The sequence below is a fragment of the Gymnoscopelus microlampas genome, assembly GCF_963454915.1.
Source record: "Gymnoscopelus microlampas genome assembly, chromosome: 2".
NCBI classification, from domain to species: Eukaryota; Metazoa; Chordata; class Actinopteri; order Myctophiformes; family Myctophidae; genus Gymnoscopelus; species Gymnoscopelus microlampas.
The window spans coordinates 45,969,646-45,985,204 of NC_139939.1; the positions used below are offsets into that span (position 1 = coordinate 45,969,646).

At 39.7% G+C, this 15,559-nt stretch overlaps 1 protein-coding gene across 2 annotated transcripts in view; it reads right to left on the bottom strand.

Moving 5' to 3' along the window:
- ube2o (ubiquitin-conjugating enzyme E2O) overlaps window positions 1-15,559 on the bottom strand; it is a 45,814-nt gene that overhangs the window by 11,288 nt on the left and 18,967 nt on the right. For both annotated transcript variants that reach the window (XM_084074291.1, XM_084074290.1), the window contains exons 2-15: window positions 15,248-15,307; window positions 13,445-13,555; window positions 11,666-11,763; window positions 11,262-11,325; window positions 10,429-10,572; window positions 10,176-10,285; window positions 9,763-9,913; window positions 9,389-9,479; window positions 7,477-7,645; window positions 6,360-6,515; window positions 5,203-5,357; window positions 2,409-2,521; window positions 1,581-1,721; window positions 312-401 (exon numbers count right to left, since the gene is read on the bottom strand). In XM_084074291.1, the coding sequence (XP_083930417.1) occupies window positions 312-401; window positions 1,581-1,721; window positions 2,409-2,521; window positions 5,203-5,357; window positions 6,360-6,515; window positions 7,477-7,645; window positions 9,389-9,479; window positions 9,763-9,913; window positions 10,176-10,285; window positions 10,429-10,572; window positions 11,262-11,325; window positions 11,666-11,763; window positions 13,445-13,555; window positions 15,248-15,307 (1,653 nt within the window). The remainder of the gene's footprint in view (window positions 1-311; window positions 402-1,580; window positions 1,722-2,408; window positions 2,522-5,202; window positions 5,358-6,359; window positions 6,516-7,476; window positions 7,646-9,388; window positions 9,480-9,762; window positions 9,914-10,175; window positions 10,286-10,428; window positions 10,573-11,261; window positions 11,326-11,665; window positions 11,764-13,444; window positions 13,556-15,247; window positions 15,308-15,559) is intronic.

The following is a 15,559-nucleotide window of genomic DNA, read 5'->3' on the forward strand; positions in this document are numbered from 1 at the left end:
GTACCATACAGGGAGGAGGGATCTTGCATGACCAGCTCAAACATGCTTTTACACATAGAAAGAAATACAGCAATATTGGTCACGTTTTTTCTAAGGGTGGGTGTCTGATACAATATTGATTTAATCATTTTATGGCAATAAACAGGAACAGAACATGTATTAACACATTCAAATTAGAATTTAAGGTTGTGTTTTAATGTTGTGGCTAATCACTAGTAAGCATGTTATAAAAGCAATGTATAGACTCAAGGCTGTGACATGATATGAATAAATGCAAGTGAAGTTCAATTTGAAATTGATCACATGGTTACCTGTGGAAGGACAATGGTCATGGAGTTGTCAGCCCACACTACCTCCACTTTGCTGCTCACGTCCACCCTCGACACCTGGCCTACTGATGTCTGGCACAAACAAAACCATACAATACTTTTAATGTTTTTTAAGTCTCTAATACTAATAATTATTATTATCTTTATTCATATAGCACTCATCAAAAACAAACAAGAAATCAATTGACATAAAACTGAAGAAATCAAATCAGCAAACAATAAAAACATCATCAAAACCAGGCTCAGCGTGTATAAAACGTAATGTGTGGCATGAAACCAAAACAATTAAAATCAATAGTTTCAATAAAAGTAGGCTTTTAAGAAGCAATTTATAAGATACTGATTTATCCTGAGCTTCTCAGGCAGGTCATTCCAGAGCTGAGGGGCCCTGACAGCAAAGGCACGTTCACCCTCGTCTTCAACCTCAAATCAGAACAGCAAGCAGATCCCGCCTAAGGACCTCAGGCCGCACACGTAATGGGTTAATATATATAAAATATAATTAGGCCATGAAGTGCCTTAAAAGTAATCTTAGAAGAACCATTCCTAAAAACAGACTGGCAATTAGTATAGTGAAGTTGAAACAGGAGTAATATGTTCTTCTTTCCTGGTTAAAGTCTCTTTGAAAGAGGAAATCTGTTGTAAATGGGTTTCATGAGATGAAATATAACTGTACAATTAACCTGGAAGACCCTGAAACTATTTGAAACAAATCCATCAAATAATGGCACTTTCACTTTGAGGGGCACAGTTAATAAAAACAATCAAGTAATCGCGTATTATATTTCTAATAATGTTAAACAACTTCTGGCAATGGATACTAATATGGTAACATTTTTTATACTTAAATGAGTTGCCCCTAAGGCAGTAAGTGGTTCACAAAGTGGGGTTCAGGGACCTGCAGGGGTCCTTGAGGGGGTTCCAGGCGGTCCCCAGCTAAATTCATTAAAATAGCAGCAGACACGTAGTCTTTTTATTTTAATGTGTATTCATGACAGACAAGTAAAAATAATAATTTCACTTCACTTTTGCAAAGCGTTTTATGCGGTCTGGCTTGTTTAGACTGACAAGAGGCTGACGTCATTGAAGACCGTCAGGGGCAGTGCTATGGTTGAATTATTAAAACATTGAGAAGCAGCCACGCCTAATTATCAGATATGTATCTTTATAATCAATTGCAATTTTTTCCCCCCAAGTCGATGATTATTCAAGGTTTGATTATTTATTTAACAAGCCTATTTGACATTTCACCTCATTCTCACAGTCGTTGGTCTGTCCGTTCTGTCCGTTCTCAGAGTTCCATATTCTGATGACTATGTCGGTGGTACGGAAGTGGAAGTCTGGGTGGTCCGCGATGTCGTAAACACTCACGTCCTCCTCCTCACCTATGACCTGGGATTAAAAATGGAAAAAGTGTTTATAACACCTGCTCATCAAGACCATGAATTTAGCATTAGTCAATTATGCCTTTAGGATAGATTTGCCAAAACTCTTTTACCTAGTGTGATGACTGATTAATTTATCAGTAGAATATCCATAACCTTGAACAACATACAATCGCCAGGTATCGAAGCATAACGACAATGTTTCCCCTAATGGCAAATACGAGCCATGTTGCTATGGTAACCATAATTTTTGCTTGCACTCACTAACCTCCCTGACATGCGCATACGTACAGCCATACAAGCTCCTGCACTGTCTCTTCTTTTGTGTCTCGCTCGCACATTAACCGATTAAAACCGGGAAAGCATCTGTGTCATTTTAGATTTTAGCTATATAAATGTAGCACATTGGTGGGCGTTAGCTATTCGAAAATAGCAGATCTACAAGCTCACAGCACAACATGAATATTTTTTTACAAATCTTTGAATATATTTTGAAATCTTTACTCAAATCTTTGCTTCTGGGGGTCCCTGGAACAAAATATTTTAAGATGGGGGTCCACAGCCAAATACATATCATTTATGACCTTGACATGAAAGACTTCGAGCACCTTCGATAACAAGTTTTTCAGAAAACGTGGGTTAAACAACTGTCTCAGAGTGGACACACACACAGTGTCCTTTAATGTTGACTGACCTCCACGTCATCACTGGAGGAGTTAAGTTTGATCCACTTCACAGCGCACGTCCTGCCCTTGTGATCACCAGACTGGATCACACCATACACTGCTGGGTCTTGGGAGGCTTGCGCTGGAAGGACATGCACACACAATTTACAATTATAATGAATCTAGGCATTTAGTAGACGCTCTTCTCCAAAGTACAAGGGTGGACTAAGCGACATGAAACCTAGTCAACCAACGGCAGGTAGACATCAAATCTAGCATATATTGAAATAATGTCTAAATAACAAACTAGGCATCTACTGTATCTAAAGGACATACAGTACATAGAACCTATACTGTATCTAAAGGACATACAGTATGTAGAACCTATGCACATGTAAACACATACATAGGATCTGTACTGTAGGTCAACAGACAACAGGCGCACATGCAAACAAACACACACACACACACACACACACACACACACACACACACACACACACACACACACACACACACACACACACACACACACACACACACACACACACACACACACACACACACCTTATGACAGTTTGTGACAAGCCATCACAACTTGAAAATAAATCCCCACATTTCCTGTCCATTTCACACATGCATAAACTTGGTATATTTTCAGGATATGGCCTAGATACTGTAGGCAGTAGGTGGCTGAAGATAGGTGGCCTAGATAAACCATCTCTTCACAATCCTCAGGGACTGGCATGGGATACACGATATGTCCTCCACAACACAAACAGTTACTGTACACTGAAACAATCCATGAACCAAGAGTCTAAATGAACACACAATACAATGAATTTATATCTATTAATACAATCTGCCGGTGGTTCGACTTCCTGTGGCTCTGCAAAGGGGCAAAGTTTGGGTGTTATCGTTTACGTCTTATTCTTTGTGTTATTCTTTGTCTCTGCTATGTTGTAGTAGACCACCCGTCCAATTTCCTACTCATTTAGCCAAAAAGAATCGATCATGCCTGTAGCCTTTGGATCGTGTACTTTTAATTGTTCAGTATACATTTGTATTTGTTCTTTGGGACATATTTTGCCTCAGCCCTATCAATGCAGCAGTTTTTTGAGATGGAGGCGTGGCCAAAGTGGCTCTCTTTGGCGATTGGTTCATACTGGATTATCCTGATCGGGCCGGGCCGGCAGATTTTCAACCGAGAAAACTCCGCCTTTCTACATCGTCACCAGACCCTGAATCAAAGATTGTTAATATAAGAAGATACGCATTCTCCATTGGAGCCACTAGAGGCGAAGTGGTACACAAATCCTACAAATGGTCTCCTAAGTAGGCATGGTTGTCTTCTCCCCCAACCACCCCACCACCCTCCCCCTCCCCTCTCCCTGGCTGACAACGTCATGTGGATGTGTATTTGAGTATTTTCTTCATTAAAGAAAATAAATGCTTTACATGTTTGAAAGCAAACTGTTATTGGCAAAGATGCTTTTAAGAAACCTATGAAATTCCCACTACAAACACACATTATTCAGTCTTATACTAGATGTGCTCCTGTTTCTGCTCAATGTTAACTATATATATATATATATATATATATATATATATATATATATATATATATATATATATATATATATATATATATATATATATATATATATATATATATATATATATATATATATATATATATATATATATATATATATATATATATATATATATATATATATATATATATATATATATATATACCTTATAAATAAAAGGCCCTTATTTATAAGGTATATATTTTACCACTATAGACCATAGTATGTTTAGAAAATTATGAATGTTATTTTTAGCAAAATGTTATGATTCCCATATCATACCCCATCAACCAAGACAGTTAATAATGGAACATTATATTATTGAGCATTGGAACACACATTTTATTTAATTTTCAATATGTCCATAATGATTTTCACGTACTATATTCACGTATATAATCTCAGTTAATCAGTTTTTAGAACATCTTATAGGGACAGAGCATAGAGTTTAAAAAAATAAGGGACAGAGCCCTCTATGTCTCGTCCGTCAGACTGCAGATGGACTCTTCAGATATCTCCCCAAATCTCGCGAGAGTGTGTTGATGGGATAGAGAAAGGTCGATAACAAAGTAGATTTTCTCCTAATTTGTGTCTCTAAAAAAAGCCATTTTAGTATGAAAATCTTGTACATATTGTGTGGCTTGTGATGATTTGGTCCAATATTTAGTTCAGCCATGGAGCTAAGGAATGGTTCAGAAGCTGTGTTCACGTTGACTCTTCCAGAGTCAACGTGTCAATAGACTCCAACTTGCTTCCTGTCTCCTAAAAAGGTGTCCACCTACGTCACGCAGAAACGGGAAGTAAACCGGAGATTGCGTATCTTGCTATTAAAAATCTTTGCCTGAATGCAAGGCTAGCGATTCAGGGGCTGGAGCCAGGCTAGCCTCCCACAGGTCTGGAGTATAACGCAGTTTGTATTATAGATGTGAGGGCCACATAGCGGCCCGAACCTCTCGTTAATTTACAATCTCATTAGACATTATTTAACATGATACTACAATATGATGCACTGAAATAAACACATTTATCTATAATCAATAAGAAAAGTAAAACTTATGTTATTTATCCACTTTCAACCTGGCATCCCTATTTTTGGCATGTCATTATAGACGGAAATGTTCAGATCATATATTTTTTTAAATAGCCAAACTACAAGCTCACAATGCAAAAATGAATAAAAATATTCCCCCCAACAATGTGTCATTTTGAAAATAGGGCTTAATCTTACGTCGCTTGTCAACGACAAAGTCCCCAGGACAGAACTCGTGACTGTCAAGGTGCTGGATGGGGATGAGGGTGTTGGATCGGATTCCCTTCTCCACCCGACCATCCTTCCACATTACGTCTGCTGACGTCTTAGTGGACACCACCTCCACTGCCACCCTGAAGGAACACAACATGCACACACTCATTAGATAATGAAAATAATTATCAAGTCATCATTTCTTATTTGAAAAATGATGATTTGGGGAACATTATTATTCTGTTGTGTTTTCCAATCTTCTCAACTAGAGTGGGCAGTTCCCACCAATTACATGGCATAGACTGCAACTATAATTATGCTCCCCGTGGGCATGTTTATGTGCAACCAACACCATCTTCAGAGTAAATAATCAGGTGATTATAGTGTTTACATGGTTGACCGTAACATGATTTCCCCCTTAGTTTAGATTCAATTCAGAGACCAAGCCAATATCAATTGAATAAATATATTTGATCAGATTTGAGCCAAATAAAATGCTGCATGTATCACCTATACAAACTAGGAAGATTATTATATTTTTGATGGGTTACATTTTTGGGAAACGCTGAAATACATTACAGTTGGAAGGAGCGGTGAGCTCATACAGTATGAAGGTCTGACCATTTACACAGACAAAGAAGAGGATGGATAAACAATGGATGGGGGTGGAGTGTCTGCAATCCAGACAGAAAGCAAAGGACAAAGAGATGGATGGATGGGGGGGGGTGTACTGGCTGTGCATGTACACAAGTGAGAGAGCAAGGATCAAAAATTCAAGATACAGGCGGATTGAGAGAGAGACAGTGTGTGTGTGTGTGTGTGTGTGTGTGTGTGTGTGTGTGTGTGTGTGTGTGTGTGTGTGTGTGTGTGTGTGTGTGTGTGTGTGTGTGTGTGTGTGTGTGTGTGTGTGTGTGTGTGTAAAGGTTGAGGATTTGACTATTAGGAGGTCAGCTCAGCACTAAAAGGCTGTCTGTGTGGAGATCACCAGGTTCAGAATGCAGTAAAGAATCAACGCCTTACAGACCGTCCTTTTATACGCCAAGGACAGAGTGAAAGATGGCGTGAGAGAAAGCAAAAGATAGAGAAAGAAAAGAAAAGAATAGAAAAGGACAAGTCAGACACAAACAGACCATTTCACAAACCTATCGCCAGGCTTGAACTCGCGGGAGAATTTAGTCCTCTTCTTCTTGTGCTTTCTCTTCAGGTTGCGGATGGATAGTGGGATGCTCTTCTTACGGTTAGTTCCCAGACCGCCACTCTGAGAGGAGGCCGTGGAGCTGGCCGAGGAGGTCAAGGAGCTAAGGGTGGGGTTAGTTGCACAGTTACAGCATATAACAATTCATAAAAATATATATTTACCTCCTCCAATAGAGTTATGTTTTCACCCCTTGTTTGTTGGTCTGTTGGAGAAATAACTTGGACGGCCAAATTGTCATAAAACTTGGAGCGAATAATCAGTAGGCTTCCCTAAAGAGATGGTAACTTTTCAGTTAACCCATTAAGACCGGGAACGCATCCGTGTCATTTTTTTTATTTCTTTAGGCTATTCAAAAATAGCAGATATACAAGCTCATAGCGCGGCACCGAGTGCCGCGCTACGAGCTTGTAGATCTGCTATTTTTGTAAAATCGTGAAAATTTGTGCAAATCTTTGAATATATATATATTTTTTAAAGTGTTAGGATTTAGAAAACATTTTTTTTAATCGGCCTCATTTCTTAATGGGTTAAAAGAGTTAAGGTCAAGGTCACAGTCTGGGTGAAGTCAAAATTTCATAATCAGTCATATTTCTACAACCAAGAGAATTGAATAAACAAGTTTAGATATTTGTAGATTACTTGTGCAACATTTGATCAAGTGATGTAATCCTTCCTGACACACTGTGCCATCAAATTATGTCATCACCTACAAATTCAGCATGTGATCAAAATAACTCAAGAACGAATAATCAGTAGGCTGCCCTGATGTGGAATGAAAAAGCCAAAGGTTAAGGTCAAAATGAAGCACAGATGCGTGGATTTTGATGGGAAGAATCACAATTTGGGGCAAAATTACTTGGCCATACCCACTGCCACAGGCCCCCTTTACTGATCGGGATGAAAAGTTTATCCGTTCTTCCCTGGCCAAGGTTTTGTCCAAATCCCTTCACAACTGCTAGAAATAGTCTTCCAGCAGACAAAAAAAAAAAGGAGGCAAAAACATCAGCTCCTTGGCGAATGACATAATGACAACAGAAAATCCTATACAACTTCAAACAGACCTTGTGTCGTCTGTGTCCTCTGCAGCTTCGTCATCGGCATCCTGCTCCCCGGACTCTGTCCAGCCATCAGCAGGGTTTTGAGAGTCTGTGGGGTTGTGAACGATGGATTCCATTGGACCGTTGTTGTTGTTGGGATAGGAGGACTCTGTCTGGACTGATTTGTGAGCCGCTGGAGGTGGGGGTAACAAGTGGAAAGAGAGAGAGGAGCAGGGTGTGCGTTAGGCTTAAAACAGTAGAGATTATTACCAGGAAGAGTGACTGGGTTCTCTTTAGAACAGGTTAGTGTGGGAATGGGATAGTCAAATAATTTAAAAAAGAATTGTTAAAAATTTGATCCTTTTTTTGCTTTTCCCTCAAAATATACTAAAGTGTTTCACATCAAAGCAGAAAACTTAAGGCAATCAGGAACTGCTGAATGGAATGTTAAGTCTGGCCAAAGATAGCTAATCTACAAGCTCACAAAGCCTTGCAACCCATCGTGAACTTGTAGATCTGCTATTTTTGGCATGTGACACCGTCATGCCACAGGGTATAAATTAAGCATTCGTTTTGCTCAGACCTTTATAGTCTCCCATGAGGAAATAATAATAAATAAAGATTAACTTTCTTAGTCTCAATGTTCAGGCGTTTTCTTTTTACCTTGGGAGATACAAATTAATTCCTTATTTTGCTCAGGTATTAAAAGTTGTTCAAGTGTAAATGCTGCTGCACTTCAGCATAATTTCCAATTACTCACTTCCCACTGCACGGAGCTTGGCCTCATTTATCACTGGAACTTTAATAATTCTATGAGTAGACTTCTTTTCACAGAGATATCAGGTTCTCAGCTACTAGTGCCACCCTTAGGCCAAAATGTCTAATTGCCTTCTGTTTAAAAGGCAATGTGTACTGTAGGTTCTTAATCATGGCACTCCTTAACACATTCACTGCCATTGACGGAGATCTCTGTCGTTCAAAGAATTGTGTGTGTGTGTGTATAGATATATAGAACCAGGAGATAACACGATCCAAATAATTACTGCCCCATTCACTTCCTGGTTGAAGTATTTGGGAAATATTCTGTATCTCAGCTCCTGTGTTTTACTATGCATTTTTGGCAAGACATGCTATTTTCAACTGGGTACATAACAAGCGAACTTGAGGTCATTTTTTTCTTCTTCACGGAAGCACAGTGAAACTCTCCGTGATTAGCAACCATCAGGGGATCGATCATACTGGAGATAAATATTCTGCAGTTCTTCCAAGATTAGTCAGAATGCTTAAAAATGCTGTCAGAAGCTACAGGCTGTTTAGTCAATACCCCTGGCAGTGAATGTGTTAATTATGGTACCATTTCATTTCTCTTTTAAGTTCTTTTTAACTGACTAACATTGCCATCCTTAAAGCCCCCAAAACCTTTGGTCTGGTTGGATGCAAGGAGGAGCATGACCTTTGCTAGCTGGCGTTTTAGACTCTTTAGCCTTTTATTTCATTTTGCCACACTCCCTTCCAACTCATGCTAAGGGATCTGATTGCTCTACTTGCTTGCTGTATCAGCACTAGCTAACTTTCTCTGAATAAAGGCCAAACACAGTGGTTAGGACATGTACATCCCAGAGGGGGCCTTGTCTAAAAAATCTGTCCCAAAATGTTTATATGCACAAGTGCTGGCTGCAAATCACAGGACGCCAAGAGCCCTAAGGCAAGGCAAGGCAAGGCAAACAGAACCTTTCATACACCAGGGCAACTCAATGTGCTTTACAGAATAAAAACAAATGCAATCAAAGTGCAACAGTGCACATTAAAAAGTGATTTCTCTGTGTGTGTGTGTGTGTGTGTGTGTGTGTGTGTGTGTGTGTGTGTGTGTGTGTGTGTGTGTGTGTGTGTGTGTGTGTGTGTGTGTGTGTGTGTGTGTGTGTGTGTGTGTGTGTACCCTCTGGTTTCTCTGCAGAGTGTTGGTTGGCACTTTGTGGGTCAGCATTCTCAGTCTTCTTCCCTGAATCCTTCTTGAACATTCTTTTCAACTGCAGGAGGAAACAGACGCACGCAATCAAATAACTCTCAAAAAGACCAGCGTTTAAAATGGATAACAGTGTGTAATAGCAAGCGTTGTCCAAACAACTACCACCGATATTCCTCTAGCATTATAATTGTCTGTTTGCTTCTCCATGTGACACAGCGAATGGTTGGAGCAATAAATGCTTGTTGAAAACAAACTACACAATTTCAAACACATCCCCTACCAAATGTACAGATACAATGACACTAACAAATCCATTGCTTATATAGTTGTGAATATACACACACCTTCCTGGCCACTGGGTCTTCAGGCAAGATAGGAGCACCTTCAGGTCCTTCGCAGGTGATGCGTGTGGCATCTCCCTTAGCGGGGAAGACATAGAGCGCCCTCTCTCCCAGCTGCCTCTGGGTGTGGTCATAGTACCCTAGTCGCCTCACCCTGAGGACAACATACAGTACACTTTAACGTTAGTCAGTTTGTTTTCAACCATATTCGTTTAGGTTAGATGTGTCTCAAGCTCAATTAATAACTATTGTAAGAAAATGCTAGGATAAATGTAATTCATAAAAACATTTAAGGTACAAAATAAAGCATTCATGTAAAAGTGTACAGGCATATATCTATGAACATAATGGCTACTAGCTATAATTTAATATATAATGTGAATGAATAGACTAATGGTTAAAAAAAACTGTCCAACCTGAAGAGGTTTTCCTGTGTTATGGTGGAGGGAGGGGGATAGACACTGTCTGAACCTTTGGGAGAGTAGCTTTTGGTAATCCACGTCACCTTCAGCTCAACCACCTTGACCTGTCAAGAGGAGCACAGCATTCAGATGCCCACATGAATAAAGATGAAGAGTCATCTTGGAAGACGGAATGTCATGCATTGAACGGCTATGGTTTTACTTGCTTTCGGACGGAAAAGTGAATTCATTTAGTGGTCAGTTTTACCTCTTCGACCACCACCCTGAACTTGCACTTCTTGCTGAGGACAGGTTTGACTCCTGACAGCCACAGTACATTGGAGAAGACTTTTGCGGGACCAATCAGGACCTGACCTGGGTAGAACCCATATGCTTCGTCGAAGAACAGACCCTGGGCAATAACACAAGAACCCATAATAAAAACATGTTAAAAGGCTCAAAACACGGTAATAGGATTTCTGTGGGCTAAAGAGACCGGATCTAAAATTCAGTGTGCATGACAATTACTACAGAGCGAGAGAGATATATAGATATATATACATATATATATATATATACACACGTTTTAGCATGTAAGGGAAGTTTTCTTTGTTACTAAAAACGAAACAAAAAACTATGGATTGTCCATATTCATGGGAATAACATTTAAACAATATTTCATGAAAACACGGTTGTTACAATGCATGCGTGTTAGACAACAGATAATTAAATGTAAAAAAGCACCAGTACATGACTGAACACGAACAGGATATGATGCTAGAGTGGATAAAGAATTCTGGAGTCAAAGTACTATAACAGAAGATAGACATTAAATCAATGTCCAGTAACTGAATATTATGTTTTCACAAATGAATGCAATCTTCTTACACTACTGAATGTACCAAAAAAAAGAAACCCCATTTCCTGCCTTAAAAGCCTGTATTGGGGTCAATTCAATTTCATCCCTTTGTGTCAAAGTTCTTTAGCCTTTATGAAATTGAGCAAACCATGGAACACAGCTCAGCTGTTTAGCAGGGAAGGGTGAGGTGATCTACGAGCTCCTGTGGCAGATATGACAGTAGAGAGCTTGTGGCTACGTACCGAGTCGCTGACATGAGGACAGACATCGTACAGCTTGGCACCGTCCTCCACACTCATGGAGCACCTGGAGGGAGGAGAGAGCGTTTGGTTGACATATTCTACTTTTGGCTCATGCACGCACGCGCGCACACACACACACACACACACACACACACACACACACACACACACACACACACACACACACACACACACACACACACACACACACACACACACACACACACACACACACACACACACACACACACACACACACACACACACACACACACACACACACACACCTTGTGTTCTCGAAAGACAATGCTGACACAAACACAGATGTTTGGCCACGATCGTGCATGCCCCCCCGCCCACCGCCACACACCACATGCATGCACATACACACACACACATATTACCTGGCTCCATTAGACAGCTTGAGGATGATGTGATTAGTCAGGTCGTATACTTTCCCCAGCCAGAAGTCAAAGGCTATATAGTCACCATACATAAAAGACTGTGGAGCACAGCATAACAGTGGGATGAGTTCCAACACCAAACTTAAATCAGAGTTTTGATTCACTGCACAACTCATCTTTTACATTCAAAATACTGAATGAGTACATGTCTTTTTATGTCTACTACAAATAGTTAGTAAATAGTCCGTCTGTTGACGTTAGCAGAGCAGCCATGAACTAGCCTACTGGCACCTAGACTGGAGGAGCCAGCCCTATCGAAGGTCTTGAAGGGCGGATCCAAAGCCTTGCGCTCGGTACCAGCGCCGCTTCCTATTGCTTCACCAATCTATATATTATTATATAAATAAATGTAGTGGAGTAAAAGTACAATATTTGCCTCTGAGATGTAGTGGAGTAGAAGTAAAAGTATAGACAATTGGAAATACTCAGTTAAAGTAAAAGTACCTCAAATTGTACTTAGGTACAGTATTTAAGTAAATGTACTTAGTTACTTTACACCACTGATAGCATGCCATACTGATTAATTCAATAGTGTAGATGTAGATTAGAATATTGCACAGATCTTAACACATATACTGCCAATCCCGAGATATCTCGGGACATTAAATCCACCCGTTACCTGCGTATCCCGAGATATCTCGGGATCGTCTTTTTATGTGGTTTAATAACGAAAAAAAAATGTTTTGGTACCATCCTTGATTTTTTTTTTTCCCATGACGCTTCCGACCCATCCTATGAGAAAATTTCCGACAACCGTTTCCGGTTCGTTTTTTATCTTGAAAAAACAGTTTTTCCCTGGTTTTGGCTAAAGATCATGGTTTTCACACGGTTTAAAAAACGAATGGTAAACTCCGGTTGTATTTTCTTTTCTTTGATCGACGAACGGTTATCCTCTTTGTGTTTAAAAACGATCTGATAGCCGATCGGAGGCTAAGCTAATCTAAGATGGCCGGTGGGGAAACGTCACAGCCACGTCACAGCCAAACGGATATGACGTTTGCAGCCTCTTTCAGCGGCTGATATCACAGAAGAAGAAAAAGGAAAAAAAGTGTAAACATTATGAGGGCTCGTACGTCCGTCGTTGCTGTTTATAAACACCATCCGATCGCGGATTTTAATGGATATATTTTTTTTTGTGAACGGTTCAAAAGGCTATAAAACTCAAAAAACGCTGGCAGTGGGTGAGTACCTTATGAATAAACTCTGGCAGGGAATGTGTTAAAGGATCTACACCATGAACTAGAAATATATATACATATTTAATATCATATTGTTTATGTCCCTCAAACGTTTTTCAAAAGGTTTGAGCCTAAATCAAGCCTCAGATATACTCATTCCAACTAACTTCTCTCTGGCTTATAAAGCACTTTCACCTGCAATACCACATTGTCCTGATGTGCACCTGGCGCTATTGAACCAGTTTGTATGCATGGTATCTCCTGGTTCTGAGTGGAAAAAGTAAAAAAAAAAAAAAAAACTGGAACTGAAAAACGGGAGGGATTTTGGGGCCAAATCAGTTTGGCCTGTTTTGAGACCAATTTACATAAAACCCCAGATATGCTGTGAAAGCCTGAGTGCTCAAACTGGGGTATTTTTTGGGATAGAAGAGAGGTAGGGGAGACCAAAAACACACAACAAAAGAAAGAAAAGTTAAAATTCATGGTGTAGTCCCTTTAATAGTAGGTTAGCATAATTCCACAGATATATATCCATTCTTACCCAGATGTGCTGGAGGTCTTTGCTGTTGACTGGGTATAGCACACAGTTGGTTCCCACGAGTTTCACTGCACACTCTATATCGATGTTGGTCACAATACCACACTGGTTGTCCTGGAAATCAAGCAGACGGCAGGAACGCAAGCTAAGAGATGTACTGTATATACTGCTCCTCAATGTTGATTTTGACAGCACATTTTGATTTAGTTTTAGTCATAGTCTTTTGAATACAATTCCATTTAGTTTCAGTCATATTTTAGTCATCTGAAATGTTTTAGTTTCTAAATCTACAGTTGATTTAGTCAGGGTTCACACAAATTTTTACCAATGAATTTCCAAAACTTTTCCAGAATATTTAACCCAATTTCCAGGCCTATATAACAATCATTCAGCGCAATAATGAGTCTCTTACTCCTATGTGCAATGCCCAAAGACAGGCAGTGTAGCAAAAATAAAGCATAGAATGGTATAATTCCATTCCAAATTTCGTGCCAAATTTACTAACTAACTAGGCATCACGCTGCAGCACGTTCATGTTGTGAGCTTGTAGATCTGTTCTTTTTGTCACGTCCAGTATGCCTTAGGCTGCGATCACGCAGCCCGTTCGGCGAAAAACTACTTTTGTTAAATCAATAGCCAAAAACAATGCATAGCCAAATGTTTTTCCAGGACCCTTGATACATTCCAAACCTTTTCCAGGACTGGAAAAAGTGTTTTCTAATTTCAAAATATTTCCAGGAATTTCATGACCGTGGGGAGTGGGGACCCTGTTTAGTCGACTTAAATGTATTTTGGGCGGTGCCTTGATGGCGTCATAATGGCTGAATTTACACTTGCACTCTGAAAATAGCAGAGTGCAATCAAGGATTACATACAACTAAGAAATCATGCAAATAATAATTATTTCACATGCGGTCGGTGCGGATCTGTAAATAAGATAATTAATGCGGTTGGATGACGGATGGATAATTAATGTGTACATGAGGATCCGCTCATCTCTAACGTGGGTCATACCATTCTATGCAAACCTAGCATCAACTTCTTTATTATTGCAAATGTTCAGCTCTTCAGCTTTCTGTGGTGTGCTAATAATAGGTGGCATGCCATGCTATCATGTGAACAACACACATTTTATTTTTACACTGCAACTCCAGTCTTCAGCAACTAACGCTCCTTTGATGCCTGTATGTGTCAGTCAGTAATGATATTCTAGTCATGCCTGACGCAATTAACCCATTAAGACCTGGGACGCATCTGTATCATTTTCGATTTCTTTGGGCTATTCAAAAATAGCAGATCTACAAGCTCATAGCGCGGCACCGAGTGCCGCGCTATGAGCTTGTAGATCTGCTATTTTTGAAACATCGTGAAAATTTGTGCAAATCCTTAAATATATATATTTTTAAAGCGATCATTTGCAACTCAAATCTTTGCTTCTTTGAGTTACAAATGTTCGCTTTAAAACAATATATATTCAAAGATTTGCACACATTTTCACGATTTTTCAAAAATAGCAGATCTACAAGCTCGTAGCGCACAGAGTGCCGCGCTACGAGCTTGTAGATCTGCTATTTTTGAATGGCCCAAAGTGTGTGCCGCGCTATGAGCTTGTAGATCTGCTATTTTTGAATAGCCCAAAGTGTAAAATAATGCTTTTTAGCTCAAATCTAAAAATGGCACAGTTCCAGGTCTTAATGGGTTAAACTAAAGGAACAGAGTGATGAAACCGAGGCAAGACAGTGAGCATGTGACGGGGATGAAAGAGAGAGTGAGAGAGGAAAGAGAGACAATGAGGACTCCACTTACATTGGAATTCATTCGTCGCACGATGTCTCTAATGACTATGGATCGATCCTCGAGATTCAGCTGTAAAAAAAGAAATTGACAAAGGTTATAAAACGGTTGCAGAATGCAGATACAGACAACAGACCTCATTGTCAAGGGGGGGGGGGGGTCTTACTGGGTGGGTGATATTGACCTGTGGGTGGGTGATATTGGCTCTCAAAACCTTATCACATACTTGTGACTATTCATTGTTATCGTTTTTGTTTGCGATTAGATTCCATTTAGTCCATTATCTTCATATAATTGGCCCTCACTAATGCTCATGATAATATG